The sequence below is a fragment of the Bison bison genome, unplaced genomic scaffold, assembly GCF_000754665.1.
Source record: "Bison bison bison isolate TAMUID 2011002044 unplaced genomic scaffold, Bison_UMD1.0 scf7180017864440, whole genome shotgun sequence".
Classification (NCBI taxonomy): domain Eukaryota; kingdom Metazoa; phylum Chordata; class Mammalia; order Artiodactyla; family Bovidae; genus Bison; species Bison bison.
Window position 1 is genome coordinate 812,683 of NW_011495002.1, and position 11,803 is coordinate 824,485.

Consider the following 11,803-nt stretch of genomic DNA (forward strand, 5'->3'; position numbering starts at 1 on the left):
GTGCCGAAGAATTGATGCTTTTGAACTGTGGTGTTGGAGAAGACTCTTGAGAGTCCCTCAGACTGCAAGGAGATCCAACCAGTCCATCCTAAAGGAGATCAGTCCTGGGTGTTCATTGAAAGGACTGATGCTGAGGCTGAAACTCCAATACTTTGGCCACCTCATGTGAAGAACTGACTCATTGGAAAAGACCCTGATGCTGGGAAAGATTGAGGGCAGGAGGAAAAGGGGATGACAGAGGATGAGATGGTTGGATGGCATCACTAGCTCAATGGACATGAGTTTGAACAAGCTCCGGGAGTTGATGATGGACAGGAAAACCTGGCGTGTTGCAGTCCATGGGGTTGCAGAGTCAGACACGACTGAGCAACTGAACTGAACTGAGAGGATGGGATGCAGTCATCCTGGAATGATGGCTCTGGTTGTAGGATGACGAGTGCAGTGTGAGAGCAAGATTCCAGGCGGGGAGATAGGCTGGGTCCCCATCATGGACCAACATGCAAGTCAGGGGGTCTTGGAGGACAGGGATGAAGGTCCAGGGCACAGTGGGCTGTGTCTTTGGTGTTTTTACCAAGTGTCTGGGATAATAGATACTCAGTATTTGTTGAATGAATGAGTGAGTAGATGAAGAAATGGAAGAAATTCCCCGATTTTGCTAATTGAAGACTATCTGGGGTTAAGGTCTCTGTGTTTACCCTAGAATGGGGAAGAATTGGCCCTCCATGGAGTTGTCGTCTAACTGGGAGATGTTTGTGAAGGAACCTTCATGGTTAATGTTGGGGAGTTAGGGGTGACCGGAGAAGGGAGGGATCATTTCCTTGCCTGGGAACGTTGCCAGTGTGTGAGATCCTTAAAATATTAAAGATTTCGGCCCCTTGAACACAAAGAAATGGGTTTCAGGTCCATAGAGAAGCAAGCCGCGGTTCCACCTTGGGTCCTGGGCTGCTAGACTTTTGCCAGCTAGGTTTTTGACATCCCTTGGTGATGCCTGACCCCGGGGGTTCCACCCACACTGGGCCTGGCTCTTCAGGGATGGTCCCTGCACCTCACCTGTCCTGTGCTTGTTAATTGAAGTCAGAAGAATGGGTTTTCTCATCAGGATCATTATGGAACCTTGAGGTTTAATATCCTCTTCTGTTTACATTCCCACAGTCACAGATCTGATTGCGTCTCCTGATAAGAATGGTTAGGCGATGCCCATCTTTCCTGGAGAGTTTCTCAGGTAGAGTTAGGGAGTCCTGGAGCGAATGTTTGCTTAGGGATTGGGAACCTGTCGGGAGCAGACCGAGGCTGACTGCTGATCTTTCTGGGGGCTTTGGAGCGAGCTTTCAGTGTCTTTTGTCACAGGACTGGAGAAGAGACTTGACCGTCAGTCAGCTTAGTAACCGCAGCTTGGAAGGAGCAGACAGTTCAACCGTGGGGTTAAGAAAGGTGGGAGAAGAGATGAATCTCTTGCCTGCAGGGGATGCGATAAGGAAGGCAGGGTGTGGAGCTGTGAGCCAGTGGGAGGAGGCGTGGGAACCCAGGAGACTTAGGAGTCTGGAGGACAAGGAGAAGACAGAGCCCAGGGCAAGCCCCAGGCAGCTTGGTCTCCCTACTTGGGGTGCCAGCCACATCACCAGGGTCCCCCAAGGCAGCAGTCCTCAGCCTTTTTGGCACCAGGCACCGGTTCCATGGAAGACACTCTCCACGGACCAGGGTTGGGGGACAGTTTTGGGATGATTCAAGCACATTATGTTTGTTATGCACCTTTTTTTCTTTATTATACATCAGCTTCCCCTCAGATCATCAGGCATTAGATCCTGGAGGCTGGGGACCCTCGCCCTCAGGGGAAAGTGCCCAGGGATAACTGTGTGTGCACTCGTGTGTCTGTGTGTTTCTATAGTTATGTGTGTATATCTATAGTTCAGTAGCTAGACTTAAGCTGTGTGTAACATCTGGACCTATTTCCTGGATAACATCTGGAAATATTAAGATGTTTCTTGGACAACTTTGGACTATTTTAGATTGATTTCCAAATTAAGAATGGGAAAAGTAATTTTTAACAGTTTGGGAAATTCCTAAAGGTGTCAGCCCGTCTTGGTGATGGTTTGGTTGGAGTTTGAAGGGAATACCCAAGGTGAGGGCTTCCCTGGTGGCTCAGATGGTAAAGAATCCAGCTACAATGCAGGAGACCTGGGTTTGATCCCTGGGTGGGGAAGATTCCCTGGAGGAGGGCGTGGCACCCCACTTGAGTATTCTTGCCTGGAGAATCCCCATGGACAGAGGAGCTTGGTGGGCTATAGTCAGGGGTTGCCAAGAGTCGGACATGACTGAGCGACTGAGCATAGCACATCCGAGGCGCAACTTTGAGAGTAACAACCTCCCTATCTTCTTTCTTTCCTGACTCCTTCCCTGATGTTCTTTGTTGTCCTTAAGAAATTTTATGTACTTATGTAATTAAAGCTAGGATAATATCAGGAGGAGTGAGTTGTATTTTTTCCAGGAGATGGATGGATGGATAATGGAAAAGCTTAGAAGCCTGCCAGCCTCTTTCTGAGGCTTTTCCCCCTGATTTCTGCCCTGCTCCCTTCTGGCCAAGAAGGTGTGCGTGGAGCGTGGCTCCTGCCTTCCCAAGCTCTCATGGTGGTTAGGCAAAAGGAGCTCTTGCAACACAGGGCAATTGGTTCTGAATCATATGTTTGCTCTGTGTAGCTGGACTGTGGTACTTTAAAAATGAAAAAAAAAACAAACCTTCTTTTTCAAGTGAGCCTTAGGCTCAGTCTACTCTGAAATATTCCGGCACCTGTCTTCTCACATGTGTTCGTTTCTGTTGGCCGTGCTGGTCTTCATTGCGCACAGGGGCTGCTTTCTAGTCGTGGTGCTCAAGCTTCTCATTGTAGCGGCTTCTCTTGTGCAGCTCGCGGGCTCTAGGCCTGTGGGCTCCGGAGTTGTGGTTCTCCGGCTTCGAGTGCAAGCTCAGTGTTTGGGACATAGGAGTTTAGCTGCTCCTCGGCATGTGGGATCTTCTCAGACTTCCCAGGGAAGTCCTGGAAACCATTAAAAAAAATGGTTAGGAGTAAATTGTATTTATAGAAGAAGCTTAATTCTAATTTTGAAATACATCGATGCAAGAAATGGGGAGCTGTGGGCTCTGCTGGAGAGGGATAGAGAAATGGCAGGAACCATTGGTTGTCAGGCCCTGGTGAACGCTGGAACTAGAAGGTTCCTCCTTGTCCCCTCAGTCCCCAAGAGCCCACAGACACGTGTTGAGTTTTGTGTATGCTTCATTTGACTGTAATTGTTATCCCACACACATCAGTTCAGTTCAATTGCTCAGTCGTGTCCAACTCTTTGCAACCCCATGGACTGCAGCACGCCAGGCCTCCCTGTCCATCACCATCTCCCGGAGCCCACCCAGACTCATGTCCATTGAGTCAGTGATGCCATCCAACCATCTCATCCTCTGTCGTCCCCTTTTCCTCCTGCCTTCAATCTTTCCCGGCATCAGGGTCTTTTCAAAGGAGTCAGTTCTTCACATGAGGTGGCCAAAGTATTGGAGTTTCAGCTTCAGCATCAGTCCTTTCAATCACTATTCAGGACTGATTTCCTTTAGCATGGACTGGTTGGATCACGCCACGTACATCACAGAATTCAGAGCCGGAGGGCCCTGTGATCAGGTCAGGTCTGTATTTGCCATCATTGCTTTCAGCCTTGTAATTACATTACAAGCAGGGAGTGAAGGTAAGCAATCTGTAAGATTTCTTGCATGGCTGACCTTTTGACTTAGATGCTGAGACCACTGTCTGTGTCTTAAGTCTCGGTGGCTCCCTGTGGAGTGACCTCAGCCTTGGAACTGTCACGGTGCCATTAAAGGGCACTGAAGTACGGAGGAACAGGCTTGCCCCACATCCTCTGAACAACAAGAGGCATCAGCTCCCCAGCCTTGTTCTTCTGCCTGTAAAGAAAGACCGACTTCTGCCCTTTTCTGGCCTGGTGGTTCTTCTGGGGGAGGTCGTCACAAGGCAGGGAGATGGCAGCCCCTGCCACGGACCGCTGAGTGAGGGAGGGGCAGGCTGCCCTGCCTTGATGGAGCTCCTGATTGGAAATATTTTTATATTTTAAATGGAAAGTTCTACAAGCTTGTCTTTCAGATGCTCCTTGGGCAGGTGCGTTCATTCAGGATTCCTCAGCCATCTGGGAACCTGTGAGGAACAAAAGCCTTGTAGGGAAGTTTGGTTTTGAATATGATCTTTTTTGTTCAGTTGCTAAGTCATGTCCTAGATTTTATAATTGCCTGCCACTATTTTCAAAATGTGCTTGGGATTTGTAGTCTTCTTTGATTTACTTTCATGTTTGTTGGAAATATAGTTTCACCTGGTATTTATAATTCTGTCTAAAAGAAACCACTAGAAAAATTGTAGCCCATTTGTAATCCTGAGTGGTCGGATCATAATAGCTTTTCTTTCCAACTGATGCTTTCTGAAGGCTAAGAAAAACAAATTCGTATTTTTTTTTTAAACAAAGACTGCGTTTTGCTTTCTCCAGCTCTTTCTATGGAATAGCGTTTGTCTTTTACTTTTTGAAATTGTGCCTTTACTTAAAGTCTGTATTGAGTCATCAGTACTCATCAGGTTTGCTGTTTACCAAACCTTGTATTTCTTTCTACAGAACTATTGAGGAATATACAGAATTTTTTTTTTTTGAGAAGAAGATATGTTTATTTATTTTTTTTTAATTTTATTTTATTTTAAAAACTTTACAATATTGTATTAATTTTGCCTCAGAATATTTTATAGTTGTAGTTTTAAAAAAGTGTCTCCTAGCCCTTCGTGCAGGTGGACGGTAGCATGGGTGTTATATATCTCTTGACTCTTTTCAAGCTTAATATATTAATAGTTGGTCCTAGTCTTCTGCCTGGCGCTGTTCTCGTGCCCAGAGGCCCATTCTGTTCACTGAATCCATCTTTGAAGTGGAGACATCGTGAAGTTGTCACTGGACGTTTCTTCAGGAGTGAGAGGGGAGCCTGTGTTCGGTAATGTGTGCTAAGAGACTGTCGCGTACACGACACAGCAGCTTGATGTCAACGGTGAAGGTGGCGTTACTTCCTGATGGTGGTACTGAAGGTCTCTTGTCTCAAGAAAGAACACTAATGTACTAAGTGCACTGGTTAAAGAGCAATGGAACGTTCATAGCCCGCGCTCCCGAAGAACCTGACGTGAGATGGAAGCTGCCACGGGTGGAGGTTGGTGGGTGCGGACGGCTCATGCGCTGTGTGCTTGGCATGCTGGGGTATAAGGTGCCTGGCAGCTCACAGCCCTGTTATTATCCCCACTGAGCAGGCAGGAAGCCACAGCTCAGGAAGGCTGTGGCTCAGGGGACTAGAATTGAGGGGAGGGAGGGGGAGCTTGCAGGCGGACTGGGAGGCTGCCCTGACAGACGGATCTAGTAGGAATGACTGAGATCCCAGGTGACGGGCAGAGTGTGGTGTCAACAAGAGGTGCAGAAGTGAACGGTGGTAACAAGGAGAACGTGTGTCTTCATCCTGAGCACCTGCTGGGAGACTGCAGGTCCAGACCCCACCTCACCCTCGACCGTGGGCGTGTGCGTGCATGCACACCCACACACCTCCACCCCCACTCACTCTACAAGGGTCTTTACACACACCCATCCCCACTTATTCTACAAGGGTCTCCACACACATACACACCCCTGTTCATTCTACAAGGGTCTTTACACACACACACACACACACACACACACCTACTCATTCTAAAGGGTCTTTACAGAAGACCCCTGGAGATTTATTCAGGTTCCCAGTCTGTTTTCTTTACAGGCACTGCTGGCTTGCTAAGCTCTGGGCAGACAGGTCCCTGCCCTCAGTCAGGCCAGAAGGTCACTGGCGTGGAGCAGAGGAGGACGAGTCCTGGTGTCCCTGGACAGCGGGCTCTGGCCCCTTCCAGCCGCCTCTGTTTCTGGCTGGCTGTCTGCACAGCTGATCTGTCTACGGTGCAGGTGACAGAGGGCCAGAGACCGGTTTTGTAGAACCTCAAATTCAGGCCACTTTTATTTAGGTTTTGAGTGAAGTGCGTTGGCATGCAGCCTCAGGTTAGTGTCAGGTGTGTTCTGAGGTGCTGACATTTGCATGCACCGCGAGACGATTGCCGTGATAAACAGCGCCCACCTGTCTCTGCAGAGTTGACTGCAGTGTCGCCGACGCTGTGCGTTGCGCCCTCGCCCTGAGGTGCCTTTACTCTGCAGCCTACCTGCAGGCTTGAGTGACTGGCCCTCTTCCAGGGTGCCTTCTAGACCACTGTCCAGGCCACACGGCCCCAGTCCGTCCTTGAGTCCAACATCCTTTGATCTGTGTGTTTAGTTACCATGGTTACTAATTACCGAGTCCCAGATGACCGTCAGTACTTTTGCAACATGCGAAACACATGAACAAGTGCCTTCAGGTATTTAAATAGTATCTCTTCGTGAAAGTTTCTAGCTAAAGACATGACTGCTTGAGTTCTTTTGCTGGTTCTCCCCTCTCGATCAGAGAGAGACGAACGTGTCTTTGATGTTGTCTAAGTGTTTTGCTTGATCCTGTGTGCAGTTTCTCAAGTACAGAAGCCAGTGAACTGCTCAGATACATTCATGACCTTAAAACACTGGGTTGCCTTGCTTTACTCTCACTCTTTTTCTTCAGTGTGGCGGATTTCAACTGTCAAGAACTTTTATGTGTTTTTGTTCATGAAATATTCAGCTTTCACAACAGCTTAGTTTATGAAATTAATTATCCTCAAAGACCAGGGCAGAGGCATTTAAGTGTTTTGTTTTCTTGAGTTTTATTTATATGTTTTACTCTCAGAAGAGACAGGAAAACATGAACTCAGTAGTTAAAAACTAGAATTGTCTGAGTCGTGAAACATTGAGCCTTATGTTAAAGTGCTCCTCTGTGTCTTAATGACCATGATCCCACACAAAACCCAGGCAGTGTGGATGGTTCGGTGATGTGTAAATTGGGGTGAGATTTAACTGAATCATTATTGCATGTAACGTATACATAAGCAGATTTGCACTTATTAAAGTAAGAGCTGATGACTCTTAATCGTGATGGCAAGTCTGACGGAAGGTGTAATTCTCAAAAAGTTAAGTGTCTGGTTGCTTCCAGTTTTTTTCTCCTTTGTTTCTTGCGTCCTACAGAGTTTTGATAAGAGAACTGTATCTTTAACGGATAGCCCTTCACCCTGAACAAGGCTGGCATGGTTTTTATGGCATGTGCGTCTGTGTTTCATTGTAGGTGCTGGACTGGATCGAGAACCATGGAGAAGCATTTCTGAGCAAACACACAGGTGTAGGGAAATCGCTCCATCGGGCCAGGGCTTTGCAGAAACGTCATGAGGATTTTGAAGAAGTAGCACAGGTAAGACCTTACCGTTTTCTCCCATAATATCTCTGCGGTTGGTTTTGAATTACAGTTTCAGCCCCATCTCTGATGACTTAGCTTCAGCAAGGCGTGTTTGAGATGATGCCCAGATTTTCAGAGTGAAGCTGTCTCTGTCTGGGCACAAAGATGACTTAAACAGTGGATCCTATGGTAAAATGTGATGGTCTTGAAACAGGAACATATCTCGGATGTTTTTGCCATATTTATTGTACCGGTCTCTGTTGACTAGTTTGTAAATGGGGGAATAGCAGTCTTTGAATGTCTATAATGATGGGCCAACGTTTCTTTACCCTCTTCTCTTTCTTTTAAATGCTTGTACTTCAGAAATAGGAGGCAGGGGTGTGGTTCGTTCACAGCCCAGGAGTTTGAATGTCGACTATGATCCTCTCCAGCTATGTGACTTTGGCAAAGTCTCTTAACCCTTCTGAGGTTGACTCCCTAACCTGAGGAGTAGGCATGGCGGGGGCTGCTGGAAGGAAAGGGAAGTCAGGTGTGTGTGATCCTGTCAGGGGTGGTATATCTGGCCCAGGTCTTTCCTGCAGCTCGCTGTTGTTTGGTAAACATGCCTCTCCTTTTGCTTTCTGTTTTGAAAGAGAGAGGATTAAAGAGGGAGGGATTATGATCTGTGTAGGAAGCTCTACGAGCTGGGGTAAAAGTTGTTTTCAGAAGGAGTTGTAGGATGAATCCATCCTGAGACACCTGGTAAACCTGAGGAATACCAAAGGCAGAGTCTCAACCACCAGAGAGAGAAATGACAGCATCCCATCCCTGAGAAAGACTCGAAGCTGACTGCTCACCCATAACTGCAGATTCTGGAAGATGACAGGATGGAGTCCTGAGGCAGAGGAACACTGAACCTGGAATTCCACACCCAGTAGATGTCAGTTTGACAGTGAGGCTGAAATAGAGACCAAGACTCGAGAGCTTACCCATCATGTATAGAAGAACTGCAGGGCACAGATTAGTCAGAGCAGCGGGACCCCCCCCCCCCACTGCTGCCCCCCCAATATAAACTCCACCAGCGCAGGGACTCGGTGGTGTTCATGTCTCTGTCACTAGCACGTGGAGCAAGGCTGGTGTGGTGCAGCAGTGTTGAATGAATTAATTAAATGAATAAAAAGGAAGTATGAGAAGGAAGAGGGGTTTCCCAGGTGGCACAGTGGATAAGAATCCGCCTCCCAATGCAGGAGATGTGGGTTCTATCCCTGGGTCGGGAAGATCCCCTGGAGAAGGAAAAGGCAATCTGCTCCATCATTCTTGCTTGGAGAATCCCATGGACAGAGGAGCCTGGCGGGCCACAGTCCATGGGGTCGCAAAGAGTCGGACACGACTGAGGACGTGAGAAGAGAGGACCAAGATTGGCAGTGAGCGTAGCAATTGGTGAATCTGTTTGTAAATCGAAGGATGGGCCATTTAGGCAAAAGATGACAGACTTGGGGGTAGGTTAAAAACAAGGTGGTAGAGACTTCCCTCTACTAAGGGGACGACAGAGGACGAGATGGTTGGATGGCATCACCGACTCAATGGACATGAGTTTGAGTAAACTCCGGGAGATGGTGAAGGACAGGGAGGCCTGGCGTGCTGCAGTCCATGGGGTCGCAAAGAGTCGGGCACAACTGAGTGACTGAACAGCAACAACAGAGACTCCCCTGGTGCCAGTTGTTGAGAATCTGCCTTCCAATACCGGGGACGCAAGTTTGGTCCTTTGTTGGGGAAGTAAGATCCCACATGCTGCAGGGCACCACAGCTACTGAGCCTGCGTGCTGCAGTGAAGACCCATCGCAGCCAGGAAATGAATGCATCAAACCAAACCAAAGCAAAACCTCCCGCAAGTAAGATGGAGCAAAGCCCTGAAGCCCTTGAACGCAGAAGGTGGAGAGCTATCCTGAGGGGTATGGCAGGAGGTAGTGTACCTTAGATTTGTAAACTCTGGTGTGCATGGTAGCATTGTTGAATGACAACTAAAGACAGGAGAGACAGCACCACTTTCCATAAGTATAAAGAAAAAAGAACTGCGGAAAACCAGGTAAATAAAAACTCAGGAAAATGGGTCTAGTGGAAGTGAAAGAAAGAACAACAGACATCACGTAAGAAATCCAAAATAAGACGTAGCGTGCACGCATGTATGTGCTAAGTCGCTTCGGTCAAGTCCTTTTGTTTTCGAACCTGTGGACTGTAGCCTGCCAGACTCCTTTCTGCCATTCTCCAGGCAAGAATACTGGAGTGAGTTGCCATGTCCTCCTCCAGGGGATCTTCCCAGCCTTGGGATTGAACCCATGTCTCCTGTATCTCCTGCATTGGCAGGCAGATTCTTTACCACTAGTGCCACTGGGAAGCCCAAGATGTAGCAATTTGTCCCTAAATAGCAGTAATCACACTGAATGCAAAATAGATTATACTTGTTAAAAGAGTCTGTATATTTAAAAAGAAAAAAATCATACTGTGTGTTGTTTCCAAAGGGCACACCTAAAACATTAAATACCCAGGAAGTTTGAAAGTATTTTGTTGTTTGCTAAGTCGTGTCTGACTCTTTGCCACCTGACACCACAAAAGTGTATGAAGCGTTAGAGAAAGATCCACAAGGCAAATACGAACCATTGGAAATTGGTGTAGAAATGTTGATATTAAGCAAATCGACTTGAAAGCATAAAAACACTAGAAATAAAGAGAGCCTTAATTGTAAAAGGAAGAGTATCTATGTACATCTGATGATTTCATATCAAAATCCCCAAATAAGCGGGAGTAATCAGCTATGTGTGTCCATGGGTTTTTACATCGCAGAGGGTTCACTTGTTTGCTGGATTTATTAGGGAACTGATGTGAGAGGTCGTCATGAGATAAGAAAGCAGACTGCGCTTCAATCCTGTTGAGTGAAAATGCCTCTTAAAAGTTACCTCCTTGACAGTCTTCATGTGTAAAGTTAAAGTGACAACCTAGCCTTCAGCTTTCTTGATCTTAGAAGCAGGTTGGGAAAAGCTGTGTGTTCAGCAGCCTTCCTGCCCCAGAGTGGGTCTGTGGACTTCCCTTTTCCACGTTACATGTGAGCTTCCTTCTTACGGATGCTGGTAAATATTTTGCCTTCCTCTTATAGCCGAAGGAATGTGGGAAATGTGCTCTAATCTCCCCTTGACATTTCCATCAGATAAGCTCCTGCCACAGCCATGTGGTTTGAGGATGGATTTGAAATTTGGATCCTCTGAGCAAAGATGCCAGGCACCAAAGACCCTAAGAGGCGGGACAGCAAACAAGTAGTCTATTCACCTGTGACTGTGGGCTCGCCGCCCAGCCCCTTCTTTGCACCTTGCCGAGTGCACCCCAGCACTGTCTGCTGAGTACCCTCCTGTGCGGCCAGCACCCACGGACCCCTCCTTCCAATTCCTGTGGTTCCTTTCGTTCTTAATTACGGAGCTCCCTTCTGTGGCTACCTTTGCCCTTTTCATGGTGAACTTACTTCCTCAGACCTAAGATGACCATCAACGCTTGTCAACACTGGTGTTCGGGGGCAGCGAGGGTGGGACGCTTTCTTTGTGGGAGACGTTGGTGCCCTCGGGTCTCTTGGGGAGCAAAGGGTCACAGCAGCAGCATCCCGGGCAGAGGGCCGCCTTCACATCAGTTCCGGGAAAGGCAGGGCCTCGTCTGCTCCACTGCTCCCTCATTTTCATGTCTTTCGTATCATCTCTGGCACCTTGTTCCTGGGATTCTAAAGAGTACCCGCTTTTGCCTTTAATTGGAAATCCTTAAGCTCAAATCTGAACAGTGCATGAAAAAAAGACAAATCCCTTAAATGTAAGCACCTTTTGCTCACTTTACAGACATCTGTCCTGTTTCCCTCCCTCTGTTTTTCACCTGATCATTGGTCGTGTGCCAGGCATTCTGCCGGGCACTGGGGGCCACGGTCAGACATCCACCTCTCCTCTTGGGGGCCTCTCTACTTTGCAGACCCGCCTGAGTGAGAGGAGGGTCTTGGCCACCTGTGCCCCCTCTCACCCCAGTGCCGGGACCCAGCTGTTCACCTCTGGCCTCTTTTTCCAGCATCTCCAGCTTCTCATTCTCTTAGCTCTTTCCTTTCTGGGATGAAATATTTATCAACCCTCCCATCCCTTGTGGGCTTCCCTGGTAGCTCAGATGGTAAAGGATCCACTGGCAATGCAGGAGACCCAGGTTTGATCCCCTGGAGGAGGGAATGGCAACCCACTCCAGCATTCTTGCCTGGAAAATCCCATGGACAGAGGAGCCTGGTGGGCTACAGTCCATGGGGTCGCAAAGGGTCAGACATGACCGAGTGAGTGTCACTTGATTCTGATCCATATTTTTAGAGACCGGCTGGTTTTGAAGGACTGTTGGGTGACTTTCCTCGGCTTCCTCATTGCCGTGGGGGAGGGCGGACAC

At 47.9% G+C, this 11,803-nt stretch overlaps 1 protein-coding gene across 1 annotated transcript in view; it reads left to right on the plus strand.

The window, feature by feature from the left end:
* TRIO (trio Rho guanine nucleotide exchange factor) overlaps nt 1-11,803 on the plus strand; it is a 359,748-nt gene that overhangs the window by 170,590 nt on the left and 177,355 nt on the right. Inside the window, exon 10 of the mRNA XM_010858807.1 lies at nt 7,268-7,390. Coding sequence (XP_010857109.1) covers nt 7,268-7,390 — 123 coding nt within the window. The remainder of the gene's footprint in view (nt 1-7,267; nt 7,391-11,803) is intronic.